At 45.0% G+C, this 21247-nt stretch overlaps 1 protein-coding gene across 1 annotated transcript in view; it reads right to left on the minus strand.

Moving 5' to 3' along the window:
• The window catches only part of DHS (deoxyhypusine synthase), a 32266-nt gene extending 13093 nt beyond the window's left edge, over positions 1–19173 (minus strand). Inside the window, exons 1-4 of the mRNA XM_086523755.1 lie at positions 18890–19173; positions 18636–18803; positions 18324–18542; positions 17896–17982 (exon numbers count right to left, since the gene is read on the minus strand). Of these exons, the coding sequence (XP_086379881.1) occupies positions 17896–17982; positions 18324–18542; positions 18636–18803; positions 18890–19087 (672 nt within the window). The 5' untranslated portion in view covers positions 19088–19173. The remainder of the gene's footprint in view (positions 1–17895; positions 17983–18323; positions 18543–18635; positions 18804–18889) is intronic.
• Positions 19174–21247: the final 2074 nt, after the last annotated feature.

Genomic DNA, 21247 nt, shown 5'->3' on the forward strand with positions numbered 1-21247 from the left:
CGATATGCAACAGTTAACGTGCATGTTCCAGTGCATCTGTTGGCTTTGACAAGCAGAGGGGGATATTTCTATCTCCAGAACCACTTCTTGTTTGATCATCCGACTTCCTTGGATGAGGTTTAGAGCTGGAGCATGTGGTGCCAGACCCTTAGCCAACAGTGACAACAGTTCGAAGAGGTTTTGTTGGAGTGTGGACCCTTCCTTTCTCCATGTTCTCTCCTTTCCCCGGTGGTAGTGTGGCCCTACAGATTTGTTCACTTCTTTGCACTCTTGTGAGCTTGACAATACCAGTTGTGGGACAGTATACGCTCCTTGTGAGCTAGTCGACACCAATTTTGGAACAGCTTTGCAACCTTCTTCGGGAAGTTTTTCTTGATGATTGATAGCAACCTTGTCTAGATCCTTTGGATGACAGGTTTACACGTAGTGTCAACAGTTGGTGGGGACATCTAGTTCCTACTCCCGCAACCAGAAACATTTGGATGCTTCTTCCATACATCCCTTTGGAGAGCTCCAACCTTGGGGGCAGCCCTTCTTTAGGTGTGTTGTCACAAACTGCTAACGTGTCAAAGCCCTAAAGAATGGAGCCAACTTGTAGATACTGGCCGAGGGGCCTAAACCCTAAGAAGAACAAGTAACAGAAGAAGAAGTCCTACCAACTTATGGGGACCCTGTCTGATGGGGCCCCAAGTGACAAAGGATTAAAATAAAGCAGGACCCGCGCACACACACACAAACCAATGACGTGGCAGAATTTCGAAAATTACGCTGACATGATGACGTGGCAAGTTGTACGGATTTCCGCGTTTTGCGCTAGCTGATGACATGGCATGCTGACGGATTTCCGTGATTTACGCTGGCAACTTTTGGCATCGTTTTTTGGACCAAAAGCTATTGAGTTTGAAGGCTTTTCATGTAAACTGCTTTTCAGGCCAAGGGTCTTTAAATATGAGGTTAGGGCTCATTCTCTGACATGTTTCTTAGAGAAGGTGCAGAGTTTGGAGTATCGACTTGTATTGTGTTGATGCAATATAAAGAAATACCGAAAAAGACGCCAAGGTTTGGGGCCAATACTCTCTGGGGTGCAATTCCGCCACTCCGTGTCGCGTGTCGTCTCTCTTTCAGTTCATTTGTTACTGAAGTGCTAAAAGTTTGTTTATCTATTCTTTTCTATTGGCACGTGGTACCCGTCTTGTGACGTGCAGATTTGGCCACAGCTGGCTACTATATCAGGTTCTTCCCTTGCAGTCTTTTGCCCGGTTTTCCGACATGTTACAAATCAATCCCAGAGCGTTCCTCACGGGCTTGTTCCCCAAGCCGGTTCCTTTACTCTTACTTTTGAGCATTGGTGTCATGTTGTGTATTGGATATTGATTGCACAGTTCAATTGTAGGTATATTCTCTTCATCACAAGTACAAAGGACAATTTTTTATGAAGATTTTAAGGAAGCAAGTTACAACAGAGGGAGTATATGTACTCTTCCAAGTCTATATGCAATTTGGCATATTGTATTCAAAGTTAAAGTTACCCGGAATGGGAACCGAGAACGGGAACGGGAACGAGGGCCTCCGGAACGTTTCCGGAACGCCCCCCCGCCCCCCAAAAAAGGTGGAACGGGAACGGGGGCCAGAACGGTAAGTTTAAAATATGCTTGAATTAGGTTGGATTTAACCTATATGTTAGTAGAGAGCCATACACACCTATTAGTCAAAGTAGAATCCTATTAGGCATGCTCTGCAATGATTCTTGAGTCTTAAAGCTTACACACGATTGCGCAATACACAGTACATGAATTGGAATCATCCTTCACAAAAGCATCTTCATTCTTCATAGAAAGAACATTAACTCAAAGTTGAAGAATAGAGTCCAGACTCCACACAAAAGCTTGGAGCAAAAAGATGATAGATCATAGATTATAAAGATGGCTTACAAGGCCAGCCAAGGCGCTACAAAAAGACATGTAGAGGCTAAGAGTGCTAAATAACAACTGTAAGAGTCAATAGGTGACATGTCAAGACTCGATCACTCATATGGTAGTGCAATACAAAAAGGGGGCAAAGCCGGCGGCCACAAAGGAAACAAATATCAAAAACCAATGAGCAATGAGTCATGACTCATGCTTGAAGTTCACCTCTAAGTAGGGACAGAAGAGCATCCCACCTCCCAATTTGTAGTGGAGTCCTAGACGTCGTGAATATCATCCCAATTCTCCTGCATAGGCTCATCCTCATGCGTAGATCCTCCTGCCTCTCCAAGCACCTATGCCTCTGCCTCCATCTCCCACTGTAGAAAGGGATCTGTCACTTTGGATGAGGACTTGCAAAGCATTCTTAAGTTTGCACTGACAAAAACAAGGTCATTTGCTTTCTCCACTCCAAGTCAGTTTCTCTTTCTAGATGCAATGTGGCTATATACACTCCACAATTGCTCCAAGTAAGAGGAGCTAACCGCTTGGCTCAAAATGCGGACAACAAGTCGCTGAAGATCGGGACCATCTGAACCATTTTCTTGCCACCACAAGACTAAGGAAATCTTGGTGCGATCAATTTGGGCATCGGCTGGCCCAAATGATCCTCGCATATCCCTATAAAATGCAAGCAGATCCTTTATCTTGCGTTGCACGTCACGTTCAGGGTGAAGCTTCTTCAAGATGGTGTTCCAATGTGTGTTTACCTTCGAATCATGCTCTGCCGTGCACCCTGGAACTCTGGGTCCAACACAAAAGCTGCACCATGAAGAGGTGAACTATAGGCATTCTACATGCTACTACAAAGCTCTTTGATTTCTTCGAGCCTATTTGGGTCCCGCTCATACTCTTCAAGGGCCTCGACCATGCGATCCATTGCTTCATAGACCTTGCCAATGCAAGGTTGCATACCATCCATCACTCTAAGAAAGTGGATCACTGGTTTCACCATTTTGTCAATACTCTTTCTCCCAGAACTCAGGATCCTCCACCTTCCCTGTCCAGATGATCCCTGCGACTGTGCTTGCATGGATAGTCTGAGCAAACTCTGTACTGATGAAGAGCTGCCGCACTGCACTTTGACACTCTACAAAGCGGCTCACCATTAGATAGTTGTAGGCGAAGCAGGTCTCACAATACTTTAGAAGCACTTTGCCTCCCGACCGCTTCAAGAACTTGGCTCGAAGTATGTTGTGGTTGTTGATGAAAGCAACCACCTTGGACGTGGATACAATGAGAGACTCTATCCAAGGTAGTTTGCAGAAATCCTTCAAGAGGTTGTTAAGGCAATGTGCCATGCAAAAAGACACCGTGATTGGAGGATAAGTGCCTTCCAAAATAGCTACGGCTGCCCTGTTTGATGCCTCCCCATCGGTGACCAGACCTACCACAAGGTCCGACCCAATGGTCTCTACGACAGAGGCCCACTCACCCGCAAGGACATCTGCTGATTTTCTTGTCTCCGTGGCGTCATGGGAGTGGGCAAAATACATCTCCCCTTTGTAATAGGAAACAATGCCATGGATGGACCTCCTCGTAGTGTCGCTCCATCCATCCGCAATGAGGGTCACGCCATACTTCGTCCATTGCCTCTTCATGTTGAGGGTTGCCATCTCCACAACGGCCTTCTCTCTATCGAGTAGAGTAGTACGGAGGGCCTCGGAAGAGGGTGGCACGTAACGTGCCCCATACTCTCCAATCCTCGTGCACATGGTCTTGAAGTACTCCAACCTAGACATTGTACACAAGAGGTATTAGTATTTACTATTTAGATGAAAATGAGAATCGAAATGATTGATTGTATGAAAAATTGAAAGTGATAGTAAGTCTTACCGAGCCTTTATAAAGGCAATGTGATCGTGATAGAAAAAGCGTGCAACACTTGCATCCACATCCTCCTTCCTTTTTGGATCCCAAGTGGTATGTAAGATGCGTTGGTGAGATTTGGAAGTGAGGACCGGAGTAGTATTAGGCATTGAAAATACCGATCGAAATGATGTCGCCGCCGTCTCTGTCGTTGCCACATTGCTATCACCACCAACCGATAAAGAAGGTGTAGAAGAGGGAAAAACCAAGTTGTTGGGGTCGATTGCGGAACGCTTAGGCCTTGCTGCTTCTTTCTCTTCTTTGTTGGCTTTGATGGCAACATCCTTGGCTTCAAATTCCTTTAACCGTTGCTCGTTGACGGCCTTGCATATTGCTACTTGTTGTCCCTCTAGCTTAAGGAGGTGAGCACGGACTTTGGTTGTGCCGGATTGCCATTCGAAGCCGCATAGTTTAAACTTCCATGCACGGGCACCACCGGCCTTTCCCAACACTCGGGAATGCACTTCATCCCACCGTGAAGCTTCGTCCTTCTTCTTCGCACCCAAGGGCACGCGTTCACTTGATGCGGAAGTTAGGGCCATGATGATGAGAGAGAGAGAGAGAGAGAGAGAGAGAGAGAGAGGAAGCTTGAGCCTTGAAGCCTTGAAGCTTGAGCCTTGAATATACTTTGAAGGCTTGAGCAATGAGCCTTGCCAAGGGATGCGGAGAGAGCTTGATGGAGAGGGTCGAGGCTAGAGGCTAGAGCATGTGAAGCTTGAGCGAGTGAAGCTTGAGCGAGTGAAGCTTGAGCCTTGAGCACGAGAACTTCAAGAAGCCGCAAGCCACCATTGACGGTTATCGACCTTGGCCCTTGAGGCTTGAGAAGTGGAGAGAGATGAGGTTTAGAGAAGGCAAACATACCCTTATATAGGTATTAAGCCCCTCACCCCCTCTCCCAAGCGTCCGAAAACGCCACCCTAAACGGCCTTTTTTTTTTAATCGGCCATAAATTTGAATTTCAAAATTCTGTCATTCCCACCGTCAACCGTTCCGCCCGTTCCGGCCCGCGTTCCGGTTTTGCTTCTGAACGGAACGTCGTTCCGCCACCGTCTCCGCTCCAACCAGCCGACTCCTACAAGAACGCGTTCTTAGAACGGCATAGGCCCGTTCTGACCGTTCCCTTTCACTCTGATTGTATCGGGCTGTACCTACAAGTTTGATCTTGGCAGATACAGAGAAGTGGAGGACATTTGGTTTGATCTCAAGGAGTTTGCTTGAGTAGCTAGGTTGTAACAGACTTGGACACTCCAAGTCAAGAATCAACCGTGACAGCACCAAATAACCACTTCAAAACAATTCATAGATCACAATAGATTTGCACTCGCTCGGTGGAGTTCCGTGCCTAGAGATATTGGCCCCAAAGACTGGCGCCCCTTTCGGTATTTCCTTTTATATTAATCAGTTCAAAGTACAAGAGAGTGGGTCGGGATTCACTCTTAAACTCTGCGTCCAGATGCTCCGAGAAGTGAGGCCCTCACCATTAATTTAAAGGTTACAAGGGATGCCCAAAAGCAGAGCCCCAAAAGCTTCAAATCAAAAGCAATTGCTCTCTCTCTCTCTCTCACAAAGAGTCAAAACTAGAAAGCAAAAGCATTCTCTCTCTTTCTCATTGCGTAGAGAAAAAGTAAAATTTGCGTCGCTCATCATTTTTTATTTTCTTTATTCTTTTTAAAATAAAAAAAATTTCTCAACCTCCGCGATTTTCGGAAATTAGGGTTTCTGGCAAAAATTAGGGTTTCTGTTGTCCGCCACGTCATCGCTTTGTGACATACCCCCCTCTTGAAAGCATTGTAATCGACCGCAATTACGCCTACAAAACCGACAAAAGCCATAAACCGTCTTAGCAGACACTGACTATTAGTACCACGTACTAGGAACACACATCTAGCACATGTACAAAATCGACAGTCACATCACACGACATCACAGGACATCACCAGACATCACAGGACATCACATGACATTCAACATTCATTCGGATCTTAGACCATGATTTATCGGCAACGTAGCTAGCAATCACATCTAGGTCCAATCGGAACCTCATCGATGTCCGATTGACTACCCCTATTGCAACCATGTCTATTCGAGATCAATCAGACCAAAATGCTGCAGTCATTTCGTCTATCAGTTCCTGCACTCAAAAGAAGTCAAGAACAAATCAGTATCATTATCAAGAATTCCATTTCATAAAGTCATCCAGCAGAATACTGTCAGCTCTCAGTATCCCTGAAGCTCAAAGAGACATTAGTGACTTTAGTATCAAAATCAAGGCATCTATTGACAAAGGAGCGGAGTAACTCCCCTCTTGTGCATCCCACTACACCAGATCTTCAGCCAAGCTGAATTTCTGGGTTCCGTTTGGAGTAGACTATGCTAAACCAAAACATCGAGGTAAAGTTTCACAATAAACCACTGAATTGGCAATCTCAGATTGCCCGTCAGTCTGCAAGTGGAACGATGACGAGAACTGCAACCGCGTGCCAATGTTCTCCCAAATTGCCTTCCAAAACAAACTCATAAATCTGGGGTCTCTGTCGGAGACAATCGTCTCATACGTGCCATGTAATTGGAAAATCATCGTGATCATTCTGTGTTCTCGAGAGATCAAAAATGAAATCCATTTCAATATTTTCCTAGGGGCAGGTGGGTATGGGTAAAGGCTGTAACAATTCTTGTCTCTTATGCCTGTCAAACGTGACCTTCTGGCATACTGCGCACAAACTCTTCCACATCCTTTTGGAGTCTCGACCAAAAGAAGTATCTCTCTACCCCTTCATGGTGGTAGCAATGCCGCGGTGACCAGTACAAGGTGGACAGTGGCATTCAGTCATAACCTTTTTCCGCAACGGCTGTGTAACGCACAACATAGTCTTTCTCATCAAGTAGCCTTCCCGAAGGGAGTATCCAGTTACTGTCTCCCCATCCCGTATCCGTATGAAAATATCTACAAAATCTGTATATGTGGCATACTGATCGACCATATCCTCGAAGCTCCTATGATGTATCGCGGAAATAGCCAGAACCAACGGCTTCCGAGACAAAGCATCTTCCACCACATTCTTTTGTCCCTGCACATGGACAATCTGGAAGTGAAACTGTGACAAGATGTTCGCCCACCGCATCTGCTTTTCCAAAAGCTGCTTCTGTGGCAAGAAGTAGCGCAAACTCTGATGGTCTGTAAAGACAGTAAAATCCGCTCCGAGTAGGTAATGCCGCCACTGAGTAAGAGCATGAATAACCACCAAAAGCTCTTTCTCATAAATCTGTGCTGTCATCTCCGGCCTAGAGAACAATCGGCTCTCGTTAGCAATGACATGGCCTTCTTGCATCAAGACCACACCCAGACTACAACCATAAGCATCACAAAATACTTCAAATGACTCCTGCAAGTCCGGCAGAGTCAAATATGGTCCTGTAGTCAATTTCTCTTTCAATGTCTGAAAGGCAGTCACCTCTGTGGATCCCCACGAGAAAGGGACTCCTTTCTGTATCAAGATATACAAAGGGGAAGCAACCTCTGCAAACTTTCGAATGAACCGTCTGTAGTACGAACACAGTCCCAAGAAGCTTTCAACTTCATGGACATTCTTCAAATCGGAACAATCACAGATAGTGTTTATCTTGGCCAGATCCATTTGCACTCTTATTGCCGAGACAAAGTGTCCCCGTCTCTGAAGCATATGATCTCTATGGTCTGCTTCATTCTTGGAGAAAACAATGAAATCATCAAAGAAAGTGTCAACAAATAGCCTGTGCTCTCAAAAAATCCTATCCATCATCCGGTTAAATGTCGCAGGAGCATTGGTTAAACCAAAAGGCATCACCAAAAAATTTCAAATAACCCAAAAGTCGTCCGAAAGGCCGTCTTGTAGACGTCTCCCGCCGCGCTTCGGATATGATGATATCCACTCTTCAAGTGAATCCTGCTAAAGCACAAGGATCCCTGTAACCTGTCGAGTATATCATCGATCCTAGGAATCGGAAATCTGTTCTTGATGGTGATTTTGTTGAGAGCACTATAATCGATGCACATTCTCCAAGATCCGTCTTTCTTCAAATCCAACAACAGTGGAGAGCAATACGGTGAAGTACTATGCTGGACAAGACCCTTTTCAAAGAGGTCTTTCATTGGGTTCATAATCTTTTCATTCTGTACTCGACTCACACGGTAAGGTGGCCGGTTCGGTGGTGTGCTTCCAGGTATCAGATCAATGGTTTGGTCTTCAGGCCCTCTAACAAGCAATCGGCATGAGTGGAGAAAAATCTTGGCGTTCTTTTGATTTATCCATCGTTCAGTTCTCTCCCAAAAGAATGAGTAAGAAACTGAAGTTCATCAAGTACAATCTCTAAGCCCTTCATTTATCAAAGTCGCTTTCTCGGCCCGGTAGTCAACCACGGCGTAGTTCTTGTGGTACCAAGGGATCCTGAGTAGAACGTCACTCGCGTGCCCTGAACACCCGTCATTGCAAACGAAGTTTGCCAATGCTCGGTGTAATGGCAACATCCCATCCGGGTGCCAGTCAAGTACCTTCGTCTGTGGCGTCAGTCTGTCGGGCGTAATTCCAAATCAAGCCACCAATTCCAAGTGAAAAGAAGTTGGCCTTGGCTCCTTCAAAAGAGCTTCCTATTCCTTCACTTTGCCCCAAAAGCGGCAAAGTTTGTACTTTCATTCATTAGATTCGGTGCAGGTCCCACGCCATGTGGTACCAATTCTGCTTTTCTATCTGCTTTTTCTGCCACGTTCCTCAGCTGCTCTCGAACTCTCAGGCCTATCGTCGTCTTTATCATTCTGTTCTTTCTGTGCCTTTTTAGGGCACTTCGCGGAGATATGTCCATGTTCCCCGCATCCAAAGCACTTTCCCTCTCTGATGAAGCGAGCTCTCTCCTCAGGAGTAAGCTTGGGTCGTGCATCCTTTTTCTCTCGGTTGCTCTTTTTCTTTCTACTTTCATTCCCAGAAGTCTGTTCGGCTCGTTGTGTCATGGCCTCATTTGTGGGGTAGGTCAGACTACCAGAGTGAATGGCAAAGCCCCGCTTCGCATGACTCATCAACTCCTAAATAGAAGCTGACTTCTGTTCCAAGCAGTGATCTCGGATCTCTGCAAGTAGACCCAAGGTAAACGGCTCAATCTGTTCTCTGAACGAGATCTTCTTGAATGAAGAGGCGAGTAGAAAAGAGCTCCAGAATCTTTCACAGTAAGCATTGATTGTATCTTTCTTAGTCATCCGAAGATGGTTCCAAGCGGCTTGTACATCTCGTTCATATTCTTGCGTCAACCAAGAAGAAATAAAAAGCTGCTTAAATTTCAGCCATTTAACTGGCACAGTCTTGTTTAAAAGAAGCGTGGACCACCAAGTACGAGCATTCCCCTTAAAGTAAGAGGCAGCTCTCCGAATCTTGGAGTGCTCTGAATAGCGTCCTCCCGCGAAAGCGATGTCAAACTGCTGTATAAAAGACAGCCTTCGAAGCATCTGAGTATCCTGAAAACGTATCAAACTTGATCGAGTGGCCACATTCCTTAAACTCTCGGACTTTCTTGCTTTTATCTTCGAGAAAGTCATACTGGTTAGCTTTATAAAAATTCTTCTTGTTCGCTAAAAGTTTCCGTCATCGGAATCTGAGCTGTCTGTAGACGAGTCCTCAATAGAACTGTCAGTCTCTGGGCGCATGTAGCCTTCTTTGCCTTTTTCTTGCCCTTTCCGAAGCTTTGTTTCTTGCTTCGCTTTTTACCTTTTTTGTCTTCTTCGCTCGAATCTGAAGAGCTAGAAAAACTGTCACATGAAGAAGAAGAAGAAGAAGAATTGGGTACTCCTTCAAATCGAACACGCTTCTTCCGTTTCTTTGCCTTGTCAAAAGTCGACTGACGACCCAAATATCCCGGGAAGTCGGTGCTTTTCTTCTGCTTTTTGTTGTGCTTTTTGGCTTTCTTTTGCACGTCAAAAAGCTGAGCAATCCGTGCATCCACCACCTCTTGTAATTCCTTCTCTGTATACTGTTTGTGATCAGAAGGTTTCTTGAGAGCGGGTTTCAGTGGTGGTGTAGTGGTTTTCTATCACTGTGCATGCCCTTCCTGAAAAGAAGTCTCGCTCATATATTTTGCCAATTTCGGATCCTTCGCAAAACTGAGCATCATCTTTGTTGCATCGCCGATCAATTGACGACGCTTCATCTCTCTTTGCTCCGCCTGAGTAGGCCGAGGCGGGCCATAATCTCTGTCTGAATCTTCGTTGTGATCCCAGCCCGCATCTCCAAATGCAGAGGGAGTCGACCGATCCTTGCGTGAAGCCATAGGTGTCGCAGAAACAAAAATTGGGATCGTATTTCCCGTAGAAGAGAAATCGGCCGTGCTCTAATACCACTGTAACAGACTTGGACACTCCAAGTCAAGAATCAACCATGACAGCACCAAATAACCACTTCAAAACAATTCACAGGTCACAATAGATTTGCACTGGCCCGACGGGGTTCCGTGCCTAGAGATATTGGCCCCAAAGACTAGAGCCCCTTTCGGTATTTCTTTTTATATTAATCAGTTCAAAGTACAAGAGAGTGGGTCGCGATTCACTCTCAGACTCTGCGTCCAGATGCTCCGAGAAGTGAGGCCCTCACCACTAATTTAAAGGTTACAAGGGATGCCCAAAAGCAGAGCCCCAAAAGCTTCAAATCAAAAGCAATTGCTCTCTCTCTCTCTCTCTCTCACAGAGAGTCAAAACTAGAAAGCAAAAGCATTCTCTCTCTCTTTCTCATTGCGTAGAGAAAAAGCAAAAATTGCGTCGCTCATCATTTTATAAATTTTATAATCAAAAAAAAAAAAAATCAGCCTCCGCGATTTTCGAAAATTAGGGTTTTTGGCAGAAATTAGGGTTTCTGCTGTCCGCCGCGTCATCGCTTTGTGACATAGGTTCTTTTTGGACCCCGATGGCTTTTTTTACAAACATGATCCTTAGGTGATGACCTTTCAGGTCTTCCTATTCTTAGCAATTCAAGTTTACCGATGGTGTGATTCTCTTTGAGTCTCGAGTTCCTTGAGATTCAAGCTTTTGCTATTCAATTACAGAGGAAGCAGTTTTGCTCCAGGTTGTCTCAGATTTCTTTCTTGTGGTACTCATTCTCTTTTCCCAGGATTGACCGGGAGGGAAACTTCCTATTGTGGGGCGAGTTGTAAGCCTCAGCTCTTGAGCCTTGAGTGACAAGGTTTGCTCTGTTCCGATGTGGGGTTGAGTCAGTTGTTACCTCAGAGCGTACTTTTGAGGATACTTCTCTTTCAAAGGAGGCTTCCAGGTTATTATCTTCAGTCGACTTTCGGTACTCCGTTTAGCGGAGTACCATACACGGTGTCTTCTAGTCCTTGGTTTCCTTACCCATTTCTTGCAATTTTGGATGGTGTGCTTGAGCCCACAATGCAGTTATTCTCTTGGCGGATGTTTTTCTTAGCCATTTCGCTGATTGCCTCGTCTTTCGGATTTGTGATGTGACGGTTGTTCTTCCCAGTGCATCCAAGCGGTAGTTCCTATGCCTAGTCTTCCAGATTGATCGTCTTTCGGATTTGTGGTGTGACGGTTGCTCTTTCCAGTGCACCCAAGCAGTAGTTCCTATGCCTCGTCTTACAGATTGATCCCCGGAAACTATACCATACACGAGTGACGACACGCCTACTTCCCTTATCCTTAGGCTGGCGTGTTATCTTTCATACAAGTGGATAGTGGTCCTTATCGGACTAGAAACCGATTACAATTAGCCGGCATTCTTTGAAGAGGGTACACAGTCTTCTTGGTTCTCCCAGATTTGGTTCCACGTTCCACAGGTACATTTTCCTTTAGGATTCACCTCCCTTTGTACACAAGCAAAGTCTGTTGGAGAGTTATGACAGTTATCCATGGTTCAGGTGTTCTTCCTTCAGAGAGGGATGTGGAGCTAGCTTGGGAGTCAGTTTGCACAGGCTGCTTCCTTCGGTTTAAGTGGCTCCATGTGCAGCAGACACGGTTGCCAATCTAGTTGGTGGCTTTCGATAGCACCTTGTTCTTCACTTCCAGACCTTGGGGTGCAGATCTTTTGATCTTGCAGTATTAGCTGCAGTCTCAATATTGATGTGTGTTCCTTTTTGCTGATGTTTATTCCCGAATCACCTTAAGAGTGGGGTGATAAATCTCTCGGGTGGTGTTCTAGATAATTGAAGATCGGTTACAATTTCACTCTCAGTTCCGATGAAGTTCCTCTAGATACAGTTTGCAGTTCATCATTCTATATCATGGTTGGTGCAATTCTTTGGTTCTTTGTCATCAAACATATAGTTCCTTAGAAGCCTCAATTGTCCCTTTCCTTGGACTTCCCATAGCAACTTGAAGTTTCTGGCATGTGGTATATGATCGGACCCTCCTTCCGGGAGTTGCATGGAAGAAGAAGAAAAATGGATTGCAGATTGCGGTGCCGGTGTTTAACCCCCTGATGTAACCCTCTCCCGCAACCTCTACCAGACACGCACGCACCCTTTGATCGCTGATTTGATCGACTGGTGGCCACAAATTCCCCCTTGCATGCTCCCTTGCCCTTTGGTGTCGACCCAGGCTGGCTGAATCGCTAGGTTGCATTTCGCTGGCTGCCTCTGCGAATTTTGTTGTGAATATACTCTCATCAAGAAAACCCGTCGCTTGTGCCCCTTGGAGGTACCTCTTCCGTGATACCCTCTAGCCATGCCTCTTCGCTCACGCGTGCCCCTTCAATGAGTAGCCACAGCTGTACGTAATTCGGCAGCGCTCCAGATTTCGCACGCGATTTTGGCCAGCATAAGTCACTTACGATATAACTAAAAAAATCAGCCTAATGAGTTCCATTTAAGTGGCCAGCCAACCTCCATGATTTTTACCCCATGTGAAAGGACCCTTTCAATTTAACTTGCATAAACACAAGAATGACGAGCAGCCAGCGTTTGAGGGGGGCAGCACGCTGCCCCCCTCCCCCACATTCCAATGCTGGCAATTCTGGTCCCTGGCAACTCCAATTCTGTGCCGGGTTCACGCACTTGCTACGGCCAATGAGCATCAGTGGGCAGATTTCCCGTACATCTGATACATAGACGAGATTCCCAAAGCAGTCTGGCCGGCGCACCCTCTCCTGGCATCCGAAATAATTTTCACTCCCGATACTTCGGAGCCGGAGCCGGAGCCGCAACCAGCACACGAACCAAAAGTGATCATAATTCCGGATTCCCCAACGTCCAGAACTTGCTCATGCACGTGTTCCAATTTCTATTCTCCTCGTTATTCTCTTTGAGGAGCAAACATGCCGACATCTCAGGACAGAGAAGGCCCGAGGACCCGATAGCAATCCTCAAAGAGCAAATGGCAGCACTTTCCACAAGCCTCACATCGATTCACACTCGCTTGGATCAAATGCAGATCCAAATCTCTTCTCGGAGTTACCCAGTTGCTTCTCAGACTACACAAGCTACTTCTCTACCATCTTCTTCGGACGCTTCAATGGTCGACCAAGAAGAACCACTCAAACAAAATCCTTCGGAACTCAAATTTTCTCACCCAAAGCATGGTTTCTCAGAGACAATTGGACACAAAGTACCTTTGTGCGAGCAGCAAAAGTCTCAGCATGAATATTCTTAGAAATGCTACAGTGCTAAGCAACCTACTTCTTATCGGAATCATCAACCAACAGAAGCAGAAATATGAAGCTTCCAAAGGATCATCAGCAATATCAACATGGGCTTACTTAGTGGCACATATATCCGACCCTAGTCGAGTACTCGATCGTGAATGCTGCGACATTGGACAAGTTCCCCCTCGCGAGCCATGCCCTACATTTAAGTCTTTCTTGTATGATGGTGGTAAAGTTAAAGATTTATTGATCCTTTCCTTGTGCAAGAGGATCCTTCACAGGTCTAAGAGGCAACTGTAACAAACTGCTGACGTGTCAAAGCCTAAAGAATGGAGCCAACTTACAGAAGCCAGTCGAGGGGCCTAAACCCTAAGAAGAACAAGTAACAGAAGAAGTCCTCCCAACTTATGGGGACTTCGTCCGATGGGGCCCCAAGTGACAAAAGGATTAAAATAAAACAGGACCCGCACACACGCAAAAAGCAACCAAAAAAAAAAAGACGTGGCAGATTTCCAAAAATTGCGTTGGCATGATGACGTGGCAAGCTGTACGGATTTCCGCGTTTTGCGCTGGCTGGTGACGTGGCACCTGTACAGATTTCTGTGATTTACGCTAGCAGCTTTTTGGCTTTGCTTTTGGACCAGATGCTTTTGAGTTTGAGGGCTTTTCACTGTAAGTGCTTTTTAGGCCAAGGGCCTTTAAAACATGAGGTTAGGGCTCATTCTCTGGCATGCTTCTTGGAGAAGGTGCAGAGTCTGGAGTTCTGGCTTGTACTATGTTGATGCAATATAAAGAAATACCGAAAGGGGCGCCAAGGTTTGGAGCCAATACTCTCTGGGGTGAAATTCCGCCACTCCGTGTCGTCTCTCTTTCAGTTCAGTTGTTATTGAAGTGCTAAAAGTCTGTTCAGTCTGTTCTTTTCTATTGGCACGTGGTGCCCGTCTTGTGACAGCAACAACTCCCTCGACCTCCCCCCTTCTCAATTGGAAGCTTTAATACCCGCTGAGAAAGCTGAAGATTCAGAAGATTCCAGCTCTTATGTGACAACCAACAAGCACATAACCCCTTCTTTGGCCGTGATCCAGGTAAGAAAGTTCGCCTCGCCACCGCCCTTGCAGAATATAGTCTTTGTCTCTAAACAGATACCAAATGCAGTGGTGAATGATAGTTTTCAAGCTTGAAGACTCCAATCCTTGCCTTCAGAGGTGCAAAGGATAAATCAAATGGAGACTCTTGCAGCACGACTTTAGTCGCTGCAAATGAATCTTTAAACACGACTTGTTCTATTGATAAACCTTTACAGATGGATATACCTCCAAACACTACTCTCTCTCAGTCTACAACATCCCTTCAGGAGGATTTTACTGTTCCAGACAAACCAATGAAATACCTTACACATTTCCAACCAGTGGTCATCAGTCAAAAGAAAACTCAAGTCAGTTTACCAATAATTTCACTCGAAGCAGATACAGATTTAATCTTTTCTTGGACAAAGCTCCAAGTTACAAAAGACTTTGACAAAGACACTTATCAAGTTGCAGATATGATCAGTTTTCAGTTTGGCAAAATAGTCATGGTCAATAACAATGCCATGACATGGGACTTAACAGAAAGAGCTTTAAATGTAGAAGCACAACAACAATACATATCCTTCTCCCGGAGTTTCTACAACTACCTTGGGTTTTATTTAAAGAGGGAGGGAATTTCACGATTGTGACTATGTTGCAGTATTACATACACTCCTAGTTGCAGATACGCGAACTGCCATGCCAAGGAGGACCCCTACCCTTGAATGGTCACACCCCTTAGCCCAACAGGCATGTCTCTTCACCAAAAGCCACACTCCTTCGCGGACTGATCACACCCCTTCGCTCTACGGGTGCGACTCTTCGCCCAATGGTTGTAGCTCTTCACCGACAGGATGTGTCTTTACGTCTAAAGTCATGTCTCTTCACCAAGAGAAGTGTCTTTTCATTTGTGTCTCTTCGTCTCCTATATAAGGAGCCTATGGTACTCAATTTCAAGCAGTCATTCAATGAATCAAACACAGAGTCTTCTGAGTCTTGTTTCTGAGTTTAGTTCAAGTTTCTTAAGTCTTAATCATGACTTTAAGTACTTAATTAAGGATTAGCACCTAGAATCCTTACACCTAAAGGGATTGAATAAAGCAGGACCACACACACGCTATTGCGTAGCAGTTGATAGCGTGGCAGGCGAGTACGAACGCCCAGTTTCGCGCTGACTGTGCTAACGTGGTACCTGTATGGATTTTCGGATTTTGCGTTGACTATACTGACGTGACACTTGTACGAATTTTCGTGATTTTCATTGGGCAGCTTTTAGCGCTGGTTTTTTAGGCCAGATGCTTTTGAGTTTAGAGCTTTTCACGTAACTGCTTTTCATGGCCAAGGACCTTTAAATATGAGCCAAGGGCTCATTCTCTAGCACGCTGTTGTACTAAGTTCAAGCAATATAAAAAAATACCGAAAGGGGAGCCAAGGTTTGGGGCCAATGCTCTCTTGGGGTGGAATTCCGCCACTCCTCGTTCCATGCGTCACGAATGCCTTTCATTTCAAATGTTATTTGAAGTGCTTAAATGTTCGGTCTGTTCTTTTCCGTAGGCACATGTTGCCCGTCCCCATACAATCTATTTCCTCTCTCCTTCCATTGCACGCTCCGACATCATAATCCCTCACAAGCTTTTGCTAGATTCCGGTACGTGAGAGGAAGAGGGGCCATCCTACTGCTCCAACCGAGTTCCTTGAGCATTGTGTGTTGACGATTCTTTGGACAAACAACTGGCTTGAGTACTTGGGCAAAGTGTTGATATAGGATTGAAAAAGAGCTTGAGAAATTGCAACCGTAATGTGTCCGTGAGCCCATTTTGGATGGCATGGACATGATGTGTTCATGATTCTCACTATCCAATTGCTCGAAGCAAGATGTGTTCATTGTTTGAGTAACAAAGAAACAGGATGCATTCACTGTTCCTCAAAGTGGAGTCTTGGCTAGGGAGGTGTCCACGAGCATTGATGTATCAATCGATGTAGACACCAATGACAAATTGTTTGAAGAATGGTCGACAATTGCGTTCTTTGAGGTGTATCCAGTAATTGGCCAGTGCTGCAGTGTCTGCTTCTGCTTCAACTACTTCATCAACTTCAACTACTTCATCAACTTCTGTACACTATGAGCTGCAGAGGGGCCACTATGAGCTACAGAGGGGTGTTCAAAGAGATGCATCTCATATAAATGCGCTCACTTGACAATACACCCATCAGCTCTATCATGCATAGTATTGATTGAATACCACGATATCCCCACTAACGTCGTCAGTGTCCAATAGTGGTATGCTCCCAAACACAATACACACAGACACACACATGAGCATACATCAACACAAAGTTAAGCGAATTAAGTTTCAGTCATGACTCTAAAGATCGAGGGCAGACTCAACCATAATGAAGCCTACCACTAAAAGAAGCATTAAATCGAAAAAATTTATCATAAAAATGAGGTAGTTGATAGGGCATACGCACCACAAAAGATAGAAAGAATTAGCAAAATATCTAAATAGATAGGCGCAGTTTTTAGCTTAATTATTTAGATATTTACTTTATGCATTTGAAATTATTTATTTGGACTTGGTCAAGCAACTTTTTGTGGGAGTATAGAAGGGCCCCTCGGACTATCACTTTGTATCCATCAGGTTAGAATTAATTGGAGCAATCTCAAGCTTGGTCTCTCTCTCTCTCTCTCTCTCTCTCTCTCTCTCTCTCTCTCTCTCTCTCTCGTATTTGTCTACTATCGCGAGTGTGTCCCACATCTACGCTTTCGCATTGGGCTCCTCTAACAAAGAACAACCGCTGCATGGTCCACACGCTCCTGCATAGTGGTGACTTGCTTGGACAAGCAATATTCCTATAGCTATCAATGTAAACCAAAAGTGTAAGCCGCATACCAATCTTCAAAGGTTTAGGTTCCTATAGCAAGAAACCGGTCAGTACACATCCCAGAACCTTGGATTATAGTCTTCCAAAGTGTCCTTGAAGATACCTTGAGGTTGCCCTAATTTGCAAGTGGTTGAATTTCAGAAAGAGGTGTGAGGTACCCGAGGACAAAATTTGTTCTAAATCCTTCCCATGCTCATGGATAGTGAGGTTTTGCCGATGAAGCACTCCACTAATGCATAGGATTGTCCTTCAAAAAAGTTGCAGCATGGGATATCTAGGACTGGGCGAGAGGGGAGGCTAATCCAAAACAGCCCATGCATATCCTTGCCTTTGCTTTGCATGCATAGTCACGCTTTCCACACAAGTTGCAATTAACAACCAATAACGGACTCTTACTCACTGCGGAGCACAAAGATACATAAAAAAGTATTCATGTGACTCTTGAGGGGCTCATTGTTTAGTTTAATCTAGCACTTCTTTACAATCCAAAAGGTTGCATGTTACCTGTTGTGCCCAATAAAGGTAAGAAGAAGGATTGTTTATTTCCTTGCCAAGCCTAGCAACGACTTTGGATGGTGTCCATAAAATTCCCTAATCAAAACATTGTATCAATATTAATAAAAAGAGGCATGTCAGATGCGATGGAAAAATAAATAACATTGAAAGTAGCAACAAAAAAAAAGATGTCAAAGATTTTGCTGACCCAATCAAAATGCATATACCTAGATGAATCCAAGATAAGCCCAGATTCACCGTTAAAGAAAAGTGCAAGGTCTAAACTCATGGTACAAGACAATATGGCCATCAGCTCCATCATGCATAGTATTGACTATATACTACGCCATCCCCACTAACATCGTCAAGTGCCTCTAGTATGTGGCTCGCAATCTCTTTCCATCTAGGTGCCCTCTGAACATTTGAGTAGCTCATACCTGATTCTTTTGCTCCAACAAAAGCTGATCCAAAATAGGTAATATCCAGTCCTCAAACTTGCAATAATTCTCATTTGGCACCAGCAAATTTCCTATTCTATTCAAACCATTTGACCGCAGCTGTGCTCCAGGTAGATTGAATTTTCCAAGAAAAGATGGAGCAAGGCACTTAATAAGGTCCTCTTCGATACCTCCAGCAGTAGTGACAATCACATCAACCTAAAAAGTTGAACTGCCATCAACAAGAGCAAGCATGTCACAGCTGGAAAAAAGGGTGGAAGTGCCTTGACATAGCTACCGCTTCAAGCCTACCATCTTGTTCTTGGCAAGAAAGCAAATGGTTTCTCGGACTCCTGAAGAGATCATGTTTGAGGTGAAACCCAGAAAAACTTTGCACTTAGCATTCGCTCTAAAACAGGGATCTTTGTGCTCATCGCTGCAGTTTGCATCCATGGGTTCGTGAGACAGCCTCCAATCTAGCTGTGATAGTCAAAGCGACAATGGGCTAGCTGGGAAACGATACGCAAAATTCCAAAAACATGTAGGAAAATAGCATCCAACTGTACCATCTGGTTGACGAGAGCAATGGCCTGGCCCAAATGGGAAGCTTGGAAACCGGTGGAAAGAAAGGAGTCGAAGAGGCGCTCATAGTCCACCCCCTGCGCAAAGTCATAGCCCAAGACCGGCTTCGACACTTCTTGCAGGTCCTGAGATGCCCGCATCACCGAGCTATGCACCTTCTCCAACAACTGAGCCTCCTCCATCTCCTGCGACTTGGAGCTCAACGGGGTCGGAGGTTTTTCGCTGACAAACTTACTTTAGACAAGGTTAGTCTTGATTCTTGAAGCGGGATTGGGAGAGAGTGGGACAGCCTCCACACTGTTCACACTAGGCGGCCGCACATTTAGGAAGGTTGTTTCTTCCGCCGGTTCAGTCTGAACCCAGCCTAAGATAGTTCAAGGACTACCTCTTCCAGTCAGCCGAGCAGGGCCAATGAGATGTTGCGACTCCTTGCCTAGTGTCGTCTGCGTTACTTGCTTCCTGAGCCACAACACTATCTAACATGGGGTCTTAATGACACCAGGGCGGTTGGGAATCTCGAGGAGCAGGGACGGTCGGGAAAAAAGTCAGCGCGTTGATCCGCGATCCCTCTAGATCAGAGACTCGAACTCAAGATCTCGTATTTGGTAGCCCGACACTCTAACCACGCGCTCACATGGGATTGTTTGTCCCCAAGCCAAAACCACTCTCTCATAGAGTGAACTCGGACCTGGGGGGGAAGTAAACATGGACAAAAAAAGTAAACAAGGACATCGGACGGCGTCCGAGCTTCGCGGGAATTGTGCTTCACTTCAGTGTCGTAGATCCCACCGCTTGCACTTCATTCAATATCTCTGTCAAATAGTGTTGAGGTTGCCTGAGCTCGTGTTGTCCAACAAGGCATGTGACGGCGTCCGAGCTTCGCGGGAATTGTGCTTCGCTTCAGTGCCGTAGATCCCACCGCTTGCACTTCATTCAATATCTGTGTCAAATAGTGATGAGGTTGCTTGAGCTCATGTTATCCAACGAGGCATGTGATGTGCTCTCTCTCTCTCTCTCTCTCTCTCTCTCTCTCTCTCTCTCTCTCTCTCTCTCTCTCTCACACACACACACACACACACACACATGCGCGCACACATATAATGGGCACATTAAGGCTATTAAGATATCCATCCAACACCTATAGGGTGCTTTGCTAATGTGCAGTGCACTTTATGGTTGTTCGGAGGGCGAAACTTGTAAGCAAGCCCTCATCCTACAGGGCCACCAACATGGGTTCCTCTTGAATGTCTACTCTCTTGAGTTCCTACCTTTGCAGTTATATTTTGCATCCATGCATCACTCTTGCTTGTGCGGCTTGCTTGCTCATTGTGCTCAATCTGCAACACTAGTCAACCGATCGACTGCAAACCTTTGAGAGTCAATTGAACGGTGACCGCCTCCCTCGATGTGCTCTCTCTCTCTCTCTCTCTCTCTCTCTCTCTCTCTCTCTCTCTCTCTCTCTCTCTCTATCTATATATATAGATAGATAGATAGATAGATAGATAGATAGATATAAAAGAAGATGATTTCTATTACTTGAAAGCATCTATCTCCTGCCCTAACCACCTTATTTGGTGTTGGACACTCGGAGCATTAGGTTGCATCAATGACCTCTTCAATGCAGTGTAGATTACACATTTTGGAGGGGCTCTAAATGCTGCTTCAGTCAGGCCTCCAACGAACCTTGCAAGCAAAGGGCCCCATGGGGGTGCAAAAGCTTCTCAACCTTTTTGGTTTTCTTTGTTTGTCTTCTTGTTTTTGCTTTGTTTCTTTTTTGTTTTCCTTCATCCTGGATTCCCTTGCTCTGGTTTATGTGTATGTGTTTTTGTGTTTTGTTGTTTTTAGACTTGTACTTTTACACAAAAGAGCATAACAGTCAATTGGCTTTAAACAAAAGACAATGATTAGTACAAAAACAACTTAGTCTTTGATTCATTTTTGTACATCGTAGTGAGAATGAAGTATCATTCTAGTGTTTTGTATATAAGATAGTCAAGAACAACTTATTTTGAAGTGAATTTGTCTATTTCAAGAAAAAACCGTTGGCTTTACAAATGAAGGCTTTATTTTGGCTCTACCTCGTCTTAGAGGCCCAAAAACCGAAAACCACCTCTTAGCGTTAGAAGAGGGAACGAAAAGGAAAAAAGGGCAAGGAGCCGCTCCCCTCCCAAGTCAGAGGCCAGGTTTGACAATGATGGACAACAATTAAGCCAAAAAGATCCTAAGTAAACCTGCATCCATATAAACAAGACAACATATTTGTTAGCCTTGAATACATATTACAGGTGTCAACGAACCTATCAGTTGTTATCGATGTTTTAATTCAGAACCTTTTTAACTTG

This window comes from Adiantum capillus-veneris, chromosome 1, assembly GCF_014529385.1.
Source record: "Adiantum capillus-veneris isolate H3 chromosome 1, ASM1452938v2, whole genome shotgun sequence".
Classification (NCBI taxonomy): domain Eukaryota; kingdom Viridiplantae; phylum Streptophyta; class Polypodiopsida; order Polypodiales; family Pteridaceae; genus Adiantum; species Adiantum capillus-veneris.